The 20,680-nt window shown below is 37.6% G+C and overlaps 1 protein-coding gene across 1 annotated transcript in view; it reads left to right on the top strand.

The window, feature by feature from the left end:
- The window catches only part of LOC133452444 (rho GTPase-activating protein 29-like), a 59,641-nt gene that overhangs the window by 19,453 nt on the left and 19,508 nt on the right, over nucleotides 1-20,680 (top strand). Inside the window, 5 exon segments of the mRNA XM_061731752.1 lie at nucleotides 9,853-9,996; nucleotides 18,212-18,308; nucleotides 18,586-18,658; nucleotides 18,923-18,983; nucleotides 19,622-19,771. Of these exon segments, the coding sequence (XP_061587736.1) occupies nucleotides 9,853-9,996; nucleotides 18,212-18,308; nucleotides 18,586-18,658; nucleotides 18,923-18,983; nucleotides 19,622-19,771 (525 nt within the window).

Here is a 20,680-nt window from a genome sequence, read left to right as displayed (position 1 = left end):
GCAATTATAACCTAACGCTTTAATGTTTTCATACCTTTAAACATATTTAAAGGCAAAAACATGGCACCAGTTATTCTCGTGTCCAACAAAACATTCCTTTTTTGGGGATGAACAAAAAAATAACCAAAAGTTGTAATGTAATGATTAAAAAAAAATTATACATAAATAAATAAAAGAAAATAGCACCCCACAGACATAAGAATCGATTTTTATGAATTAATATGAGAATCGATTTAGAATCGGAAAATCGATTTTTTTCGACACAGGCCTACTCCTACGTTGACATTTTCTTGTCTCTATTCAAGAGATGTGTAGATAATCTGAGTTCAGCCTATTGAATTAATTTGTCAATGGGAACCCCAGAAGGCGGGTGTTTCCCTTTTCGATGGAGAATTTGGGGCGATGAATAGAGTTACAGCAAGGACTGATGCATCACCAAACTGGAATTCGGTTGACTGATACTGATTCTGAGAACAAACATAAAGAAGTCATCTGCTGCTGTGAGTGTGGATGTGTCACTCCACTTCCCTCCGGGGGGGTGGCGGGGGCTTGCTAAAGACCTCCTTGGTGTCTCAGTGAAGCCCCGCGGCTGTTTCCCAAGCGCCGCGCTGTCACCAGAGCCACCGGGGCTCTAGTTTTTGGAATTTTAAATTCCGATTTTAAATCGTAATCGCGATTATGTAATTAGAACGATGTTAAAACGTGAAAATCGTAAAATCGATTTTTTTTTTTTTTGTAATTTTTTTTTTTTTTTACCTTGTCTGCACACATATTAATGATTGATACCATATTAATGATTGATGGAAATACCTCTCAATACCTGCGACAAGTGCCCCATGGGAGAGGCTCTTTAGTGTAGGAGGGGGCGTTGTAACATGCCACCGGGCATCCCTCAAGCCAGATGTGGTAGACCGGCTCGTGTTCCTTGCAAAAAACTTGCAAATGTGAACAGCAAAAGTAATGACTGACATTACACACCTCTACCTCCTTCATGGGTTGCATTATTATTTAGCATGCAAAGACCCAGTTTAGTTTAATTAGAAAATGTCTTGTTTTATTTAATTGGAAATATAACTTACTGTATGTTTGCAAGTGCTGATTTGCTGATTTTTTTTTTCCAGAGATAAAACTTTATATTTTATTATATTTTTTAAAACTTTTTTTCAACTTATTTTACAGAGTTTTGCACTTTATTCATTAATTTTTGGTTTAATAAGAGCAAAGTTTGCACTTAAAGCCCAATGGGGCAAATGTTCATTAAAAAAACAGCATATTTGAAATCATTTCTTTGCCTTTTGTCAATTCACAAAATAATCGTAATCGTAATCGAAAATCGGATTTTGAGAGAAAAAAATCGAGATTTTATTTTTGGGCAAAATCGAACAGCCCTAATTGAATCTGGAACTTTGTTTGACACTTAATTTGTAGACTTAATTTTTTAATTTGTAGACTTAATTTGTAAGATTTATAAAGACGCAGATATAGGGCAGTTTTTTTTAGTTTTATTCAAAATGTGATTCTTTCAGTGCCAAACCTGTCGTGCCACTCGCATATTTGTTGCTGGCTTAGCTGAGTTGATCCACTGTTTAACCTCTTTGTTGACAAAAAAGAAGAACAAAACTCCTTTGCACTGTCAGCACCTGACATTTAACCAGCAGCCGAAGGTTAGCTTGATCTCATTTGCTGTGTAAAAAAAAAATCAAACAAAAAATACCACATCAATCATATCACATTTTATGCATATTTGCTTAACTCTGATACATTTCAGTTTTAACAAGAGCTTATGTAATTTCCTTAACAAAATTGAGACGTATATCTCACCCTACACACAAATTTTGCTAATATTTACCCTTATTTAAACAAATGCAGTCAGAATATCATGGAAATAACAATCAAAACCAGTCATGTTGACTGTACTGACTCGGAAGGCTGAATTTGAAAATCCCATTCTTACAATTCTTACAACCCTGACCGGCCCCTGCAGTCACTGTTCAACGCAGCTGTCAGATAAACTTGAAATGTTGTAGTTTAGTGAGCAGTGCAGCCTGGTTAGCCACATGCTAAGCAACAGTGCAGTTATAACTCTAATTTTTGTTCTCCTGGCTTTATTATTGAACAGTTAGATGATAAAGGCTCTGCTGGATGTCCAGCTGAATTAATCCAGCAGCAGGGTTTTGTTGCAGTTTGACAAACACTGAGGAAAAGCTTTGCCGGAAGAAAGAAAGACTAGAATCCTGACCTTTTTTATTGTATTTTGTATAAATAACTTGGAAAATGTGAACTTTGTTAATAATATAGAGCTAAACACTTAATTCAGTACATTTTTTGGAATTTGTAACGGGATAATTCCAACACACAGATGCCAGGAGTTCTGTTAGTAGGACTAGATGACTATCCTGACTTTAAACTGGAGTATTGGAGCAACTCTGTCTCACACACACAATTTGAAACAATTAATTGATTGATTGAAATGTTTAACATTACTTGTGTGCATTTGTGATCCCAAATCTGAGCTGTGTGGTTCTCACCGTGGGCTGGTCTGAGATCTGTAAATCAGCATCCTCTGCAGATGAACTGTTGTTTTGGCATAAGAAAAAAAATCTTAAATTTGAAGAAGAATTTCTCAAAGTTAGATTATTCCTAAAAGGGAAAGTGTTCTTAAACTTGTGGATAAAAAACGAAATTCACAAAACAAGAAGAAGCAGGGACACCAGTTCACCCCAGCACTGTAACGGCAGGTTTGAGTTGTGTTGGCATCGGCAGGATTTCTTTCCTTTAAGAAATATGCTTCAGCGCTGTTATCAGGACCAAAACATTGGTCCTGATAACAGCGATTCCCACACTCACCAGCACTCACCAGCACATTTCCAGGGAACTGTTTTTTGTGATGGAGTCATTTACAAATGGTACCCTTTACCAGCTTTTTGTCATCTATTGTTACAATAAACTAGGGCTGGGAATCGATTCAAATGCCAAGAATCGATTCGATTCGGATTCTTAAGATTCAGAATCGATTATCAAGATTTGATTCGATTTGATCCGATTCGATTCCGATATTGATTTGGGTTAGTGTTATTAAAACTGTTTTTTGAGCTGTTGCATGAATTATATGACTGTAGTTATGCAAAATATTACTACTAGTATTATATTGACATTCAACAGCAAGTATTGGCAGCTAATGATGCTGTAAGGACCAATCAGCTCCCAGAATGCTGATAGAACTGCTTTCAGAAACATCGTGTGGGTCAGAATTACCAAACAGATCCAGGGAGGAAACAGAGACGGATGAAATCGCTTTTATTTTTTCCCACATTCCATTTTTATTTGTTCCTTTTTCGGTCTATTTTGGTTTTTAATTTTTGAGCATTTGGTTTTTAGCATTTTTTGCAAATGTAACCCCAAGACAGTATATAAAGTAATGAAATATAGACAATTTATGCAATTATAACCTAACACTTTAATGTTTTCATACCTTTAAACATATTTAAAGGCAAAAACATGGCACCAGTTATTCTCGTGTCCAACAAAACATTCCTTTTTTGGGGATAAACTAAAAAATAACCAAAAGTTGTAATGTAATGATGAAAAAAAAAAGATCTTTAGACATATGAATCGATTTTTAGGAATTAATATAAGAATCGATTTAGAATTGGGAAATCGATTTTTTCAACCCAGGCCTACTTTTACCAGCTTTTTTTCATCTAATGTTACAATAAACACAAACGTATTCACAGAATTTCACCCTGTTTAGACAAGTTTATTCACATTCCTGGTTTTTGAATGAAATTGATCTTGATCTTGATTGTTATTATGGTGAAGAGTTAACAGTGATCTAAGAAGCCTAACTGGACACAGTTAGTGCTGACAAACTTATGAGAGAAGAAAACCACACAAAAAGACAAATAAATCCACTTTATTTACATTGTCGTTCCTTTTCTGACTACTCATCCTCCCTGCTCTCTGAGGTCGGCTGCAAGTGCTACTTCACTAGATGCCTGATAGTCTTTTCTAATTATTGTGTACTTGATCTTCGTTGAAGGTCAATGTCAGTCTTTGTATCATTAATTATTGCTGGCTGCTATTTATTTGTTTATTCCACGCTGGTAAAGTGGCTAGCGCTGCACAGAGCTGCGTTTGTGAGAACCTGCGAGCGGGTGACAAGTAAACAAAGGATGAAAAAATGCCCGGCTCAGGTCATTTGTCTTTGTTGCCACAACATCACAGCCATTGTTATTTTCTCACAATTTGTTTCCTCCTTTAACTCTTTGAGCAAATAGATTGGTCTAATTAAATTCAATCCTTTTTCGGGGGGAAAATGGAAAAAAAGGCAACCCAAATGTACTGCTGTGATTAGGGTTGCCACCCGTCCCGTAAAATACGGAATTGTCCTTTATTTGAGAAAAAAATGTTGCGTCCCGTATTGAACTAATACGGGACGCGATTTGTACCGTATTTTCATTAACTTTTACACCATATTCTAGTTGAATTATTGAAATAAATTAACCTTTACACCAAATTCTAGTTGAATTATTGAAATAAATTAACTTTTACACCATATTCTAGTTGAATTATTGAAATAAATTAACTTTTACACCATATTCTAGTTGAATTATTGAAATAAATTAACCTTTTCACCAAATTCTAGTTGAATTATTGAAATAAATTAACTTTTACACCATATTCTAGTTGAATTATTGAAATAAATTAACTTTTACACCATATTCTAGTTGAATTATTGAAATAAATTAACTTTTACACCATATTCTAGTTGAATTATTGAAATAAGTTAACTTTTACACTATATTCTAGTTGAATTATTGAAATAAATTAACTTTTACACCATATTCTAGTTGAATTATTGAAATAAATTAACTTTTACACCATATTCTAGTTGAATTATTGAAATAAATTAACTTTTAAACCATATTCTAGTTGAATTATTGAAATAAATTAACTTTTACACCATATTCTAGTTGAATTATTGAAATAAATTAACTTTTACACCATATTCTAGTTGAATTATTGAAATAAATTAACTTTTACACCATATTCTTCACCTGCAGGCTATATTATACATCTGGGCTGATATGGACATACGTAGCATAGGAGGCTATTTCAGCTGCTAGTATGGTTGTCTGTCTGTACAGTCATGCAAGTTCAATGCTATTAAAGCACTTTAAACTTTAAATCAAAGCATTTTGTTTTTTCATATAAAATAAACACTTTTTTATTCAGTTTAGAAGTTTTGGGGCTTTTTTTTGGCTCCTGCGCTGCTGAAATCAGGGCGTCCCTTATTTCTATTTCTGAAAGGAGGGAACCCTAGCTGTGATTCCACAGACATAATTTCAGCCTGGCTTCTCTTGTGTCATGCTGAGTGATAATTCTCAGGTAATTAAGGGTGGCTCTTGTATGCTAATAACCATTACCCACACACATCTTTTGATAAGGGAATCTTCAGAAGCCAATGAGCTAAGCTCCACTAGCCTGTTGGCCACCGCTCAGAGGGAGGATTAAAGAAAGTAGGGGGGGTTCCTAATGAAGATCCATTATCAGCGGTGATGGGGAGGTGGACTTCAAAGGGCCGGCTAAAGTGTCAGGGACCTCTCACCTGGGGCCGTGCGAGCAGGTGACGTCCCCCGCCCCCACCCCTGCTGTTCACGACATCCTTTCTTTAATCTCCCATGTGGAAGCTGGGGATTGTTCCCCCACCTGGAAAACACGATGGACCCTGTTGTTCGGAGGATTATTTCATTAACAGAGTGGTCTCTCCCTCTTTTGATGTTAATGTTACTAATAGTCGGTGCGATTAAAGGAATTTAAAAAAAAAAGAAGTAGAAAGGACAAAAGACACCACACTGCTTTTAACTACCTCTGCAACTCCTTTTAACGTTCCAATAAATTCAGTCTCTCGTTTCACCCGGCTGCTTGTGAGGGCAGCCTTGATGAAGAACAGATGACTTTTCTGTCTCCAGCCGCTGCCCCCGCGTATTCCAGAACAGCCAGTTAGACATGAACTCACCTATTGTCTGGTGCCAGCGTGCAGACTGTTTGGACTGATTCAGAGCCGGACGTAGACGCTTCCTCTCTGTGTCACATATTCACTGTCCATCATTTTTACTTTATATATATATATATATATATATATATATATATATATATATATGGGTCAATGACGTGACGCCTATATTTTCTGAAAAACAGACTTTTTTCAATTCAAAACAGGTTTAAATGGATAAAAAATACCATATATCATGACTCTTGTTTTGAAAACTTTTTTTGAAATCACTCTAAATGTTTTTAAATCAATCTTCTGCCCTATCTGGCATGATTTCCATAATGTCTTGTAGTGTGCAAGATTGCAACACATTTGTATTTACATTTCCATTATAATATACAAACAAAGTTTAACTGATGATGTCCATTTTATGAAATATCATGTGGCGCGACCATTAAAAAAACAACCATTTTTGTATAATACTGAAAACTGAAAAAAAAAAAAGATGTCAAGATGTTAAGGAAATTAATTTATTTTAATATGAATCATGGTTGCACCACAGGACCTTTTTTAAGGCTAGTGCCAATTCATCTTGACAAAAAACTCTGAAATCACTTAATTTAAAATTTCTATATGAATTTATGCGTACACAACATTCTTAATGTTTGAACGACTGCAATAGATATTCTTTTTTCATTATCTTAAAATTGACCTGTTGAAAATCCTTATTCGTCATCGACCCATATATATATATATATATATATATATATATATATATATATATATATATATATATATATATATATATATATATATATATATATATTAGGGGTGTAACAATATATCGTGCCACGAAATTTCGCGATACAAAAACGCCACGAAACGTGTCGTGGAGGTGACAAACTGTATTGCGATATTGGATTATTAATAATAATCTATTGTGTTGACTAGAAACGCGCATCCGACCGCGCGTGCCGAGCGCGTCTCGACCCACGGACCAAAATCTTCCTCCGCTCAGAAGAAACTAGTACGGTTTTGCGGTCCCGATCACGGGACTCTAGCGGGGTTTTGAGCTCTGAACTTTTAAGTCTGGTGTAGAGTTAAGCCTTACCTTATTAAATTAAACTTTTTTCGGGTCGTGAGCAGAATAAACACGGGAAAACTTCTTCCGAGTTGGCGTGTACTTTAATGTCCGCTCAACAGTGTAGGATTTTAGAACATCAACACAGCACCTAGTGCCGTACTGTGGCGTATCACTCCGCCCAATCTAAAACAGACTAATCACTACAGATAAACTGACTAGTGTCATTATAGTCCCTGATTTACACCAGAATATAAAGAATACATTTATAAAATAATGAACCCTGAATTACCAAAATAACCTTCTTAACAAAAATAAATCTCTTCTTACACTTATAAGGTGCGCATGAATCAATCTTTTTTATGATGTAAAATTGTATGTAATTATTTACTTTTATTTATTTATTTCATTTTAGTTGTTACATTTCTGGAAAAGAAAAAAGTCAAATCATATATGAGAGAAACTATTCAGTTTGTGGCAAAATATTTTTATTGTAACTGAACTGTAACTGACGATGCATAATGCAAACCTGACATTTACTTTTAGTTCAGTTTGTGGAAAATGGTTGGCCTGGCTTTCTCTTTAAAACTTAAACAGTTATAAAGCATTACAAACTGTAACAATAGGGCAAATGCACAGCATTGTTTTGTATTTTGTGTCTTTCAAATAAAATACAATTTTTTCCACTCATATGTTCCTCATGCAAGGTTGTTAAAAAAATACTGCTATAATATCGTATCGTTATCGTGACCTCAATATCGTGTATCGTACCGTATCGTGAGATTAGTGTATCGTTACACCTCTAATATATATATATATATATATATATATGACTGGTTATCTGTCAGGAAGAATAATACTAAATACTGTGAAAAAGTCTTTTTATGAAAGTGAAGAAAAGGACATAGGAAGCAGCCTTGGCCACAGAATTCTTCAGCAGGGGTTTCTCCGCACCGCTTCGTCTGGTTTTGCAGGAACGGGATGCCTTTCATAGCAGAGTGGCTGACTGAATGTGATATGGTTGAAAAAGTAGAACGAGAGGATAATGTTGGTGCATTTTGTACATTCTTTTCCTCCCCATGTCATCTTGTGTAACCTCTGTGGCGCTGAAGACATTTTTTGTGCTTTTTTAACATTTTTTTCTTACTTTTCGTGATGCTCCTACTGTCTGCTGACTGCTGCAGGAAACCTGCAATTAACATAATTGCTGCCATGTGTGTGACACCAGTCAAGTTCAAATATCCATCCTTATTTACAACGAGCATCCTTTGATTTTTTTTAAATGCATTTTGACAGTTGTCTGGTGCACACATTCATGTTGTACCACCTTTGTATTCACTTGCTAACAGATGAGGAAAAAAAATCAACCTAATAATTAGGACCCCATATCTTTTGTGAGGATTTTAAAAATGTAGCAAAAACATAGAAGACGTCTCAGTTTACTGAACCGGGACATTTTTTCAGATGCTCAAGATGAACTTTGCCTTGCCTTTGACAACAGAAGCATTTTACAATTTCTGCAGCCCTTTGTTTTTTCCAGTATTTTCTTTGTAAGTGGCAGGCACAGGTTCGTCTGTTGACAATACACACCTCTTCCGTTACGCGTGTTGTCATCATGAACTGAAAGGAAGCAGAAAACAAGTTGCATCACGGCAGTTTTGTGCAACTGAGAGTGTTTTACTGTCTCAACCACAGCCCTTTTTCAAGTGGAGGCGGAGTCAGGGTCACAGATAAAACACAACAGGACACTTTGTTATTTTACTCCCAAAAGAATTTGTGTTTGGAGAAAAGATGGATTCATAGTTACCAGATGAGAAAGTAATTGTGAAATACTATGTATGACACTGACACAAGGAATGTTGGGAACTAATATGACTATACGGCACACGTGTGACTAATAGATGAAAATGTGCGATTGTCAGAGTTGGGTAGAGTAGCCAAAAACTGTACTCAAGTAAAAGTACTGTTACTACAGAATAATATGACTCAAGTAGAAGTAAAAAGTAGCCATCCAAATAATTACTTGAGTAAAAGTAAAAAAAGTACTTGGTGAAAAAACTACTCAAGTACTGAGTAACTGTTGAGTAACGTCTGATTTTTTTTTTTTTTAACACAACCATTCAAACAGACAAAAGTACAAAATAATCATCTTCAGGCAAATTAAATCAATAAAATAATAAAAGAAAATAAAATTAATAAAAAAATAACTTAAATTAAAATAATCTTAAAGTAAATTGAAGTACTTATAATAAATAATAATATAATAAATAATAAAATAATAACAGAATAAAAAAATAAATTAAACACAAGTAGCACAAAATTTCAAGCCTTTGTACTTTTATTTTTTAACGAGGCAGAACTAGAACAAGCCCATGAACTCTTATAAACTCTGTGTGTGTTTCAGTCTGTGTAAATGTGACAAAACATGTAAAAACAAAAATTTTTCCCAAAGAATCACCCAGTGATGTCATGAGATTAACGCGTACGCGGATAAAAGGGATAAAAGAAAAGTAACAGCTCAACGTAGCCTAATGTAGCGGAGTAAGAGTAACAGTTTCTTCTTCACAAATCTACTCAAGTAAAAGTAAAAAGTATAGTGATTCAAAACTACTCCTAAAAGTACAAAATTTCCCAAAACAAGTAAATGTAACGGAGTAAATGTAACTCGTTACTACCCACCTCTGGCGATTGTGAACCGTGCATGTTAGTTGAATTTGGCTTTGTCAGTTCCGTAACCCACGGTGACTGATCTACATATGCCTTTATTTTGATTCAGAAAACCTGGAAGGTCTTCAGGAGGTGGTGCAGGAACGTCTGGCTGAGTTACTGCGAGTCCTCAAGGGCGTCATCGGTAAACATCAGACCCTCAACTCGGCAGATATCCTCGGAGCCGCTGGCACGGTCATCGCTAAGGTCAAAGGTGAGTAAAACCCCACTCAAATTCACGGCTGCACAAAAGTGAAGACACTCAGCCACCCAGATGATTCTTGAATATCTTGTTATGAGATCTCCTGGCTGTGCAACATAAGCAGCACATAAAGCCTGTCCGTCTTTGACTCCACTGTGGGAATTACCCTAAAGGAATATTTCATTACTCTTCCCTCCTGTTGTGTTGCAGATTTGTTTCTGAAACACCACAGTGTGAGTAGTTCTTATTCCTAGAGCAACAGAAGTAACACCCACATCTCCTGAATGAAAACAAATAAAAGGGGATCTCAACTCACAAGCTCATCTGCTGGAAATGTGATCCACAGAAAACGGCAATTCTCCATTTGACTTGCAGGCTGTCGTTTGCACTTCATAGTTCACAGACTTCTTTCTTTCTTTCTTTCTTTCTTTCTTTCTTTCTTTCTTTCTCTCCTTCTTTCTTTCTTTCAGGCTCATACATTTCTTTCTTTCTTTCTTTCTTTCTTTCAGGCTCATATATTTCTTTCTTTCTTTCTTTCTTTCTTTCAGGCTCATTTCTTTCTTTCTTTCTTTCTTTCTTTCTTTCTTTCTTTCTTTCTTTCTTTCTTTCTTTCTTTCTTTCTTCCTTCCTTCCTTCACACAAACACGTCATCAACGGGAATTTATTGTTTTTACTGCAAGATGACAAATTCTTACCGTCGGGAATTGTTCTGACGGTTTATCGTGAACGGTAAAATATCACCCATTCCTACTCCAGACGTGTCCGTTCAGTCAAGCACAACCATTTGTTTTGAGTCTTCTTCATCGTGTTGTGAAATATCTGCTCTGTTGTGACCTGTTGCCCGATAAGGCCTGTCTGCAGTCTGCAGCTTATTGATCGATGCACGGGCAGCGTGGAGAATGTACGGGGGAAAAAGTAAACAGAAGATATTAAGATGAGTCAAAGGAACTGCGGTCACGCTTGAGACTGAACACGCTGTAACGTCTGTCTCAGGATGAAAGACTGACAACAAACAACTTGTATGATTATAAGACTCAACGTTTCAGCCTTTGGATAGCAGTCATTTTTGTAGAAACTGGCCTTGTGATCTTGAAAAGTAACTACTGAGGTACATAGAAAAGCACTGATATCAGATTGATATTCAGTTTGTTTTAATGAGTTATAAAGAGAGTTATGTAATGACCCTTTTCTGACACGCGGTGCATAACATTAACAGCATCCATCTGGTAAAAACAACAGCGCTGAGTTATTCAGACATGACTCACTTTTGGGTTAAAGGTTTCGCATGACTTCACTCAGACGTGCCGGTGACAGTGGCGGAGCGCCACGGTGCACGTAGATCAGATATATCACTTAAGTCCTCGTATGATGACGGTTCATATTGGCCCGTAAAGACAAGCCAAGGCACCTGGACACCCCACCTCGTGCAACTACACTGCACTTAAGGCCATTTCTTTTTTGATAAATATTTTTATTAGGGGGTAAGGGACAGTAGAACAGGAATCAATGACACATTTACATTAAATATCATATTATTTCTGTATGGAAATCTACAATATATAGGATATATGACACCATAACAATATTGTGCATCTCGATGGAATGAGAAAAAAGGTATACAGTCAACCTCCTAGGATGTTTTTCTTGATTTAAGGACAAAACATTACACAATTCAACAAAAATAATATTAATAATGATAAATAGATAACTGAAAATTATTTTAAGTAATAATTAAGTATTAAAGCTAAACAATATAAATGAAAACAGATGAATAAAAAGGAAAAAACTAAGAAAAAGTAAACAAATAACTAAAAAGTAAGGCCCCGTTTACACGGAGCAAAAACAGAGGCGTTTTCATGCGTTTTGGCCGTCCGTTTACACGAAAACGAAGCTCAAAGTCACCAAAAACGATCATTTCTGAAAACTCCGGCCAAAGTGGAGATTTTCAAAAACTCTGTTTTCACGTTTGGGTCTAAACAGAGGAAAACTGAGATTTAGGCTTCAGAACGTCACATTATGCAACAGAAGCGTCACCAGCGTCATGTGTGCGACCTGTGTTTACAATTAGTTTGGCCACCATCAATATTTTCTTGTATTTTACCTGTTTTATATTCTAAAGTCACACTTAAAAGTAACTCCACTTCTCTGTCACTCCAAACGAAAGACTCTGGTTCCATCTTGGAAGTAAAGCCTGAATTATGGTCCCGCGTTAAATCGACGCAGAGCCTACGGCGTAGGGTACGCGGCGATGCGCGCCGTACGGTGTGCGTCGCCACGTACCCTACGCCGTAGGCTCTGCGTTTGTGTAACGCGGAACCATAAATCAGGCTTAACTGGAAGTTACACGTATCATTTGTTGATGTTTTTTCCAGGATTCTGATTGGCTGGCATGACGTTAACAGCGTATTTATGCGGATCCATGTAAACGAAGAGATTTTGAAAACGATCTTGTGTAAACGATGGAATTTTTCAAAACGTAGAGGGGGAAATATCTGTTTTTGTAAAAACCTGGCTATGTGTAAACGGGGCCTGAGTATCTGATCTTTTCCAGCTTCAGAAAACACATGGCATCGTTGAGCCACTGAGTACTAGAGGGAGCCTTAGTCGACTGCCAGTGAAGAAGAAGGTGACGTCTTGCCAGTAAGGAAGTAAAAGTTAAAATGTCTAGTTGAGTTGAAGTAAAATTCCAGGAAACCATCTACTAGAACAGCAGCAACCCTCTCGGACACTTCACAGGCCTGGAAAATGCAGGTTGATCTAAGTCAGAAACTGCTTTTGCTAACAGAAATCATTACAACGAAGCTCAGAGCGAACATAATCTTGTGGTCCGCCTCACAGAAAACCGCTTGGCATTGTGGATTTAACGGTTCCGTTAGAGACGGCAGTCGGGGGAAACTCATGAATGCAAAGTCCCCGAGTATACGGACGTAGCAGCCGAGGCAGAACAATGCGGTCGGTGTAGCCAGGCATTCCCTGCAGATGTTTTGTTGCAGATGTTTTGTTGCCACATCAACAGCTAGCCTCCTAAAGAGTTTGGAAGTTAGAGGCCAGTTCTTTCTACAAACCATGAAGGTTATTGGAAGCTGCTGAGAAAAGCAGAGGGTTAGGATAGAAAAGAACAATTCTGGACTAAAAGATTTACAACCTGTGGAGTAAAAGTTGCTGACACCAGCTGATAACCCTGATGTAGTCATTACCCCTCTCTACTCAAAAACAAGACACCAAAGAAACACTTATTATCATAGGAATTGGAACAAGTGCTATGACTTTCACTAACTTATTTAATAACCATATGGATTTGAGTCCTTTGAACAGCTGATCCGGAGTCAGATTTAGCCACAACTGTGTGAGTCTGTTGACGACTGTTGACGTTACTGCCGCACACTAGGGGATGGGCGGTATGGACTAAAAAATGTATCACGATAATTTCTGGCATTTATCCCGATAACGATAAAAATGACAATTAAAAAAAATGCCAATTCAACTCCACCTTTGTAACTATAAATGTATCACCACATTCAGTCTTTGGAGCCCCCAAAACACTGCTCTAAAAGAATACTAAATGATACTAAACGTCATCAATGGGAATTTTCTTTCTTTCTTTCTTTCTTTCTTTCTTTCTTTCTTTCTTTCTTTCTTTCTTTCTTTCTTTCTTTCTTTCTTTCTTTCTTTCTTTCTTTCTTTCAGGCTCATTTCCTTCCTTCTTTTTTCCCTTCCTTCCTTTCCTCCTGCTCTCTCCTTCCTTCTTCCCTTCCTCTTTTCTCCCTTCCTTCCTTCCTTCCTTCCTTCCTTCCTTCCTTCCTTCCTTCCTTCCTTCCTTCCTTCCTTCCTTCCTTCCTTCCTTCCTTCCTTCCTTCCTTCCTTCCTTCCTTCTTTCCTCCTGCTCTCTCCTTCCTTCCTTCCTTCCTTCCTTCCTTCCTTCCTTCCTTCCTTCCTTCCTTCCTTCCTTCCTTCCTTCCTTCCTTCCTTTCCTCCTGCTCTCCCCTTCCTTCCTTCCTTCCTTCCTTCCTTCCTTCCTTCCTTCCTTCCTTCCTTCCTTCCTTCCTTCCTTCCTTCCTTCCTTCCTTCCTTCCTTCCTTCCTTCACGTACGTTGTGCGTGGATTTAACACAGAACCATAAATCAGCTTTACACAAAAACATCATCAACTGGAATTTATCGTTTTTACCGCGAGATGACAAATTCTTATCGTGAGGAATTATTTTGACGGTATATCGTGAATGGTAAAATATCGCCCATTCCTACCGCACACACACTGGTGTGTATGAATGTGTTACTTCTCTGTCCTCATCACAAAATGTTAGTCATTCAGTCATGTCATGGACACATAAAGTTGCTTTCAGATCGATAGGAATCCCTGCATATCTGAGGTTTTGTTCCCAAATGTGTTGCTATTGTGACATTATTACGATGTGTATTACAACAAAATACACATTGTGTAGCATACTGAAATGAAATTAAAGCGGTGTAACTAGGCCTGTGTTGAAAAAATCGATTTCCCAATTCTAAATCAATTCTCATATTAATTCCTAAAAATCGATTCATGTCTAAAGATCGATTTTTTTTTTTAATTTTTTTGGGGGGGTATTATTTTTTTTTCATCATTACATTACAACTTTTGGTTATTTTTTTGTTTATCCCCAAAAAAGGAATGTTTTATTGGACACAAGAATAACTGGTGCATGTTTTTGCCTTTAAATATGTTTAAAGGTATGAAAACATTAAAGTGTTAGGTTATAATTGCATAAATTGTCTATATTGAATTATTTTATATACTGTCTTGGGGTTAAATTTGCAAAAAATGCTAAACCAAATACTCAAAACTTAAAAACCAAAATAGACTGAAAATGGAACAAATAAAAACGGAATGTGGGAAAAAATAAAACCGATTTCATCCGTCTCTGTTTCCTCCCTGGATCTGTTTGCTAATTCTGACCCACATGATGTTTCTGAAAGCAGTTCTATCAGCATTCTGGGAGCTGATTGGTCCTTATGTTGCAGAACTACAGTCATATAATTCATGCAACAGCTCAAAAAACAGTTTTAATAACACTAACCCAAATCAATATCGGAATCGAATTGAATCAAATCTTGATATTCGATTCTGAATCTTAAGAATCAGAATCGAATCGATTCTTGACATTTGAATCGATCCCCAGCCCTGAGTGTAACTGATTGAGAGGGTTTACATGACAATGTGGCACAGCATTTTTCTTGAGGACGGCTCTGAATCAGCGCTGGGACAAATGCAGGAGTTGTTTCATCCCCGTTGAGGGATTTGCCCGTCCACAAGGGGGTGTCTGACATCAGCCAGGGGGATGGACAGTCCCTGACGGCTAGTAGGGAACGCGACACTGACTCAGACAGGAACTGAAGCGGAGGGAGGGCCGGAGAGACATGAATCAGCGAGACGTCAGGGACGGGGGACTCAGGTGTGGATAATAACAGGGCTGGTGCTCTTAGATGTCTTCAGAGTGCGTCGTCTGCTCACCTTTGTTCCTCTTTTTGAAGCTCGGTTGTCACAACCCGAGGCTTTTGGGTATCAGCCAAAAATCTCCGGTAACAAAATGCTTTACCTCCAAACACATGGCCGTCTAACCAGTTTCAAATGTCATATCATCTCCTCGGGCTATTTCCGGCTGTTCACTTTTTTTGTATACAAATTTTAATAACTGTAAATGTCAGGAATCTCCCCACTTCCCCCCACTTACCTGGCTAATCCTGATACGATACACATTGCGATATCCCGATTATGCGATATCCCGATTATTATATTCTACATAGTTCACCGAAAAATTTAAAAATGCATTACACATCTTAAAATCCAAGTTGTATATATGTACATCAGATGATAGTGATGGATCTTAAAATCCGAGTTGCACGTTCATCAGATTATAGTGACAATTCATGGGACAAACTGAGTCAAAACAATGTTTTATTATAACTATACAAGCTAAACTTACAACATATTTGTATATGTTTTTCATATTATTTACATCATATGAAATTAACATTAAATTTAGTATGAGGTTGCTTTAATTATGTGGCAAATGATAATAAACACAAGAAAGATGACAGAAGGACAGGCACAGTGATCAGTCAGTATAGATATAAATCCATAAATAAATAAACCTCTGTCCATTATTTTTCATTTTTTAAGGACAGGCAATTGTGTTATTTAAAAAATAAATTATAAAATGAAACGTGAAATAAAACCTGAGCTCAGTGCAGGGCCCTCCCAGGGTTGGTAGAGAGTGGCAATGCCCAGGACTGTCACTTAGGTAGGAGCACTGGGTGATATAATGGGGAAAAAAAATCGGGAATAAAAAAAAAAAAAAATTAAAAAATTAAAAAAAAAAAAAATTAAAAAAAAAAAAAAAAAAATCGATATTCAAATTTTGAATATCGATATTGAATCGGCTGGAAAAGTATCGCGATATATTGCCATATCGATATTTTTGCCCACCCCTAGTCATCTGGTTAAAACACACTCAAGTATTTTTCCAGGTCACATTTTGCAGAAGTGTGTATTTTTTCTTCTCCTACTACTGCAAAACTGCATGGCATTGCAGTAAAACTATTCACTTCCTCAATTTGTTGAATGTCTTTTCTCGCCTTTGCTCTGTGAATGTGCCTACAGCTCGCCGTGTATTCATTAGTCGTGTAAATGCAAACCGCTTCAGTTTTATTCACTCAATCAAAACAAGAGGATGAGCTTCAGTTACATTTGAGCATTTATAAATAAAGATGCGCTGCTTTAATTTAAAAGCAGTTGAAACGCTCTCACTCGCCAGGAAAGTTCAGACCAGAACGGTTTACATTCTCCGTCATTCTCCGTAAGGTAATATTCCCAGTTGCCGTTAAACCGTGAGAAAACAATGGGCCCTGTAGTGGAATGATGCAGCCTCCATATTTTAGTCATGACGGGAGGAGGAGGAGGAGGGGGGGTTTGGGGGGGGCAGAGCTCTGCAATCATTGTTAGAGACCCACAGGATGTCCTGAGGAAGAAGTCAGTGGCGAGTTGTAAGCTATCATTCAGAGCTGGGGAGGTGAGCAGCAGGGAGGCCTGCACTGCGCCTCCTCTCTCCGCCGTCCTCAAGAGTCTCCCTGGAATGTGCTGGCTCTCCAACCCAGGATGCCATGACCTTTCTGCGCTTCTCCGTCGGTCGGGGATTCATAGTTACCCACCCACCGCTGTCATGGATAGAATTTATTCTCATCAAGAGAAAATGGAAGCACAAAAACTAAGAAGCCCTTTGGAAACTGTTTAAATTCCCAGATAACTCGGTCAGCTTGTGTGAATTTCGCCGGTCCTTGCTGCGATACTAAAGCGAGGCGGGAAGACCCTGTATAGGTAAGCGTTGTCACGGTTGTCTGTCATTTTACATGTCGCCGAATTCAACGTGTGTGACTGTTTCCTGTTGCGGGTTAGACAGGAAGCACTCCGCTTAGTCGGATTTCACTCGCTCTGACTTCTATTAAACGCTTACTGCAAAGTGACTTGTGCAAAGAAATCCCTGTGCACACGTTCGCAAACATCGTCAAGCTTGGGTTGGCTTTTTCTAAAGTTTCCGGACGACACACTTGTCAGTGGATCACACGGCAACGATTGGATTCTCTGTGTGTGATCAGTATGGGAGCTTTTATCACCTATCACTCAGGTTTTAACAAAGGGAAAATCAACTTTGGGATTGTTTCTGAGCATTCCTTAAGGATTTTTTGAAGCCGTTCCCGGATTCAGAGTGAGGAAGAAGACATAAAGACTGTATATGTTTTAGGATTGGAGTCCTTCTGCTTCAGCTCTGATTTTTAAGCCGTTTTTTCCTTTTTCTTTGAAACCAGCGAGTGTGTGAGGTTCGACTTTTTTCATATGTCTTGAAGAATGTAAGCACTGAGCTGAAATAAGCCCTCGTAGAAGGAAAAAACAAGAACTTCCTTCAAAAGCCAAGCGCTTCGGTGTGCTCGGGGCTGCCTATGACGGGAGAGGAAGACGGCACACCGTTTAATTGGCATTCAGTACGTCGTTCTTTTGGAAATTCAATTAAATGAAACTACTCATTCCGTTCCTTTTTATTTATTTGTTTTCGGTTGTTCATGTGTTTCATTCTTTGTACACTGACATCTGACTATTGTCTAAGAACACACGGGCCTAATTGTTGAATGATTGAGTACACATGATGATTGGTTTGTAATTCTGTTTTATTTGTGTGTATTCTCTCTCTCCACAGGCCTTAACTTCAAGGAAGTGAACCCAGAAAACAAAAAAGCTATATTTGGCGAAATATACACATCCATTGACACTTTGGCATTCACATTCGGCAATGTGTGAGTACAGTGCTTGTTTAGTTTTTTAACACCACCACTTTTTCTCTTTTCCTTTTTTTTTTTTGTACCGCAGCCCAAAAGTGTTGGTCTGATTTTAGACCAGAAGGCCGGCGCTTGTTGATCTTGTTCAACCTGTTATTACCTCTGTCCCACATCTTCATTTTCACTTGTAATCTACCGTCTCGGCATCAGATTGGATTGCTTTTTTTATTTTGTTTTGTTTTTTTTTTAACTGATTTTGTCACAAATACACATACTCTGTCTATCTTTCCTCCAGAGTTTCTGACTTCCTTATGGGAGATGTGGACAGCAGCTCAGGGTTGGGGATCCCCCAGACCAGGCGAAGCAGGGTGAGACACTTTCTTTATTTTGCTGCTTTAAAGCTACACATGTTATTCACGGGCTTGTTTTGAACCAGGAGCAGCTCTTTAAAGGGTGCACTAATAGCACCAGTTTTACCACGCTGTAATTAAAGGAAGAAAAAAAAAAAAGCCTCAAAGACTTGCTATTTGGATTTCATTGGAGTGTTAAAAGACCAGACGCTTCTGATGTTCGGCTTTGATTGTCTGCCTTCCTTTTTAATCTGAAATGCCCCTTTTCTGTTTTTTTAATAGTCTTTCGACAACCTCTCTGTGGATCCTGAGGAATATATTCCAGAGAAAAGTGATCTAGTGGGTGAGTGTGGCTTCACGTTAGGTCCTTTATCTCTGAGCTGTGTGTGTAAAATAACATTTGCCTGAAATCTAATAGCCACCGCTGGCCTCTTTACGAAGCGTTTAAAAGTTGCACTGCGGCCCCGGGGCGGTCTGAAGTGTCAGCTCGGGAGTTAGCCGAGATATTTGGGCTTGAAGAGTTTGGACTCTTGAATGCCTGAGGTAGACCCGCCTCAAACCCCTGCTTCAGTTATTTCTGCTGGCCTTTTTTTTCTCTTCATACCAGTTGTTTTTTCTCTCTCCTTCCCCTTCCCTCCCTCGCCTGTTGAATAGTAGTTCCATGTGAGACGGAAAACACATGGGATACATGCTGACTTACACTGCCAGCGGCTGTGAGAGATTACATAGCTAACAAATTAAAGAAATATGGTCTCGTTATACTATTTCAAAAGATGCCTGCTACTTTTTTTTTTAAGTCGTCCTTTATTAATAACTTCATTGACCTAGTTCTTTTGTTCCTTTTTTTTTCTCTTTCCCCCCCCATTTACCTCCCACGCACATCTGCTAGAATAGTGGCTCAGGGACAAACGGGTCCAGCTTTCGGGACATTGCGGTCGTGCCTCGTACCTTGAACGTGTGTCTCTTCTGCTGACTCTGCAGGTTCAGAGGTGCCACCGTCACGGGAGGAAGAAGTCGACTTAACCCTGCTGAAGAATGACAGCGGGGTGGAGTCCGCGCTGCTCTACGCCAAGGCGTGCTCCAAGTACATCAAAGACCTGCTGACCTGGATGGAAAAGCGTCTGGCCATGGGTGAGACCTCCACCCTCCCGTCAGGAGTCACGTTCAGCAATATCCTCATATTTATTTATTTAGTACGACGAGTATTAGGGCCAAACTAAGAAAAAAAAAAAAGGAAATTACGAAAATAAAGTCATAATAATATGAGAATAAAGTCGTACAATTACGAGAATAAAGTCATAATGTTGCGAGAATAAAGTCGTAATATTTTGAGAATAAAGTCGTAATATTTTGAGAATAAAGTCGTAATATTTTGAGAATAAAGTCGTAATATTACGAGAATAAAATCGTAATATTACGAGACTAAAACCGTAATATATTATAAATATATAAATATAACTTCACAAGATGCTCAATATTCAACATTTTAACACACTCTTCCTGTTAGAGTTCTCATAAAATTACCACTTTATTCTTGTAATATTACGACTTTATTCTCATAAATTACCACTTTATTCTCGGAATGTTACGACTTTATTCTCATAAATCGTAATATGACGACTTTATTCTCGTAATGTTATGACTTTATTCTCGTAAATCGTAATATGACGACTTTATTCTCGTAATGTTACGACTTTATTCTCGTAATATTACGACTTTATTTTCATAAATTACCACTTTATTCTTGTAATATTACGACTTTATTCCCATAAATTACCACTTTATTCTCGTAAATCGTAATGTGACGACTTTATTCTCGTAATGTTACGACTTTATTCTCATAATATTACGGCTTTATTCTATTACAACTTTATTCTCGTAATTTTACGACTTTATTCTCGTAATATTACGACTTTATTTTCATAAATTACCACTTTATTCTTGTAATATTACGACTTTATTCCCATAAATTACCACTTTATTCTCGTAAATCGTAATGTGACGACTTTATTCTCGTAATGTTACGACTTTATTCTCATA

The sequence above is a fragment of the Cololabis saira genome, chromosome 10 (genome assembly GCF_033807715.1).
Source record: "Cololabis saira isolate AMF1-May2022 chromosome 10, fColSai1.1, whole genome shotgun sequence".
Taxonomy (NCBI): domain Eukaryota; kingdom Metazoa; phylum Chordata; class Actinopteri; order Beloniformes; family Belonidae; genus Cololabis; species Cololabis saira.
Note: the sequence above shows the minus strand (reverse complement) of the source record. Positions and strands in the feature narration are given on the sequence as shown.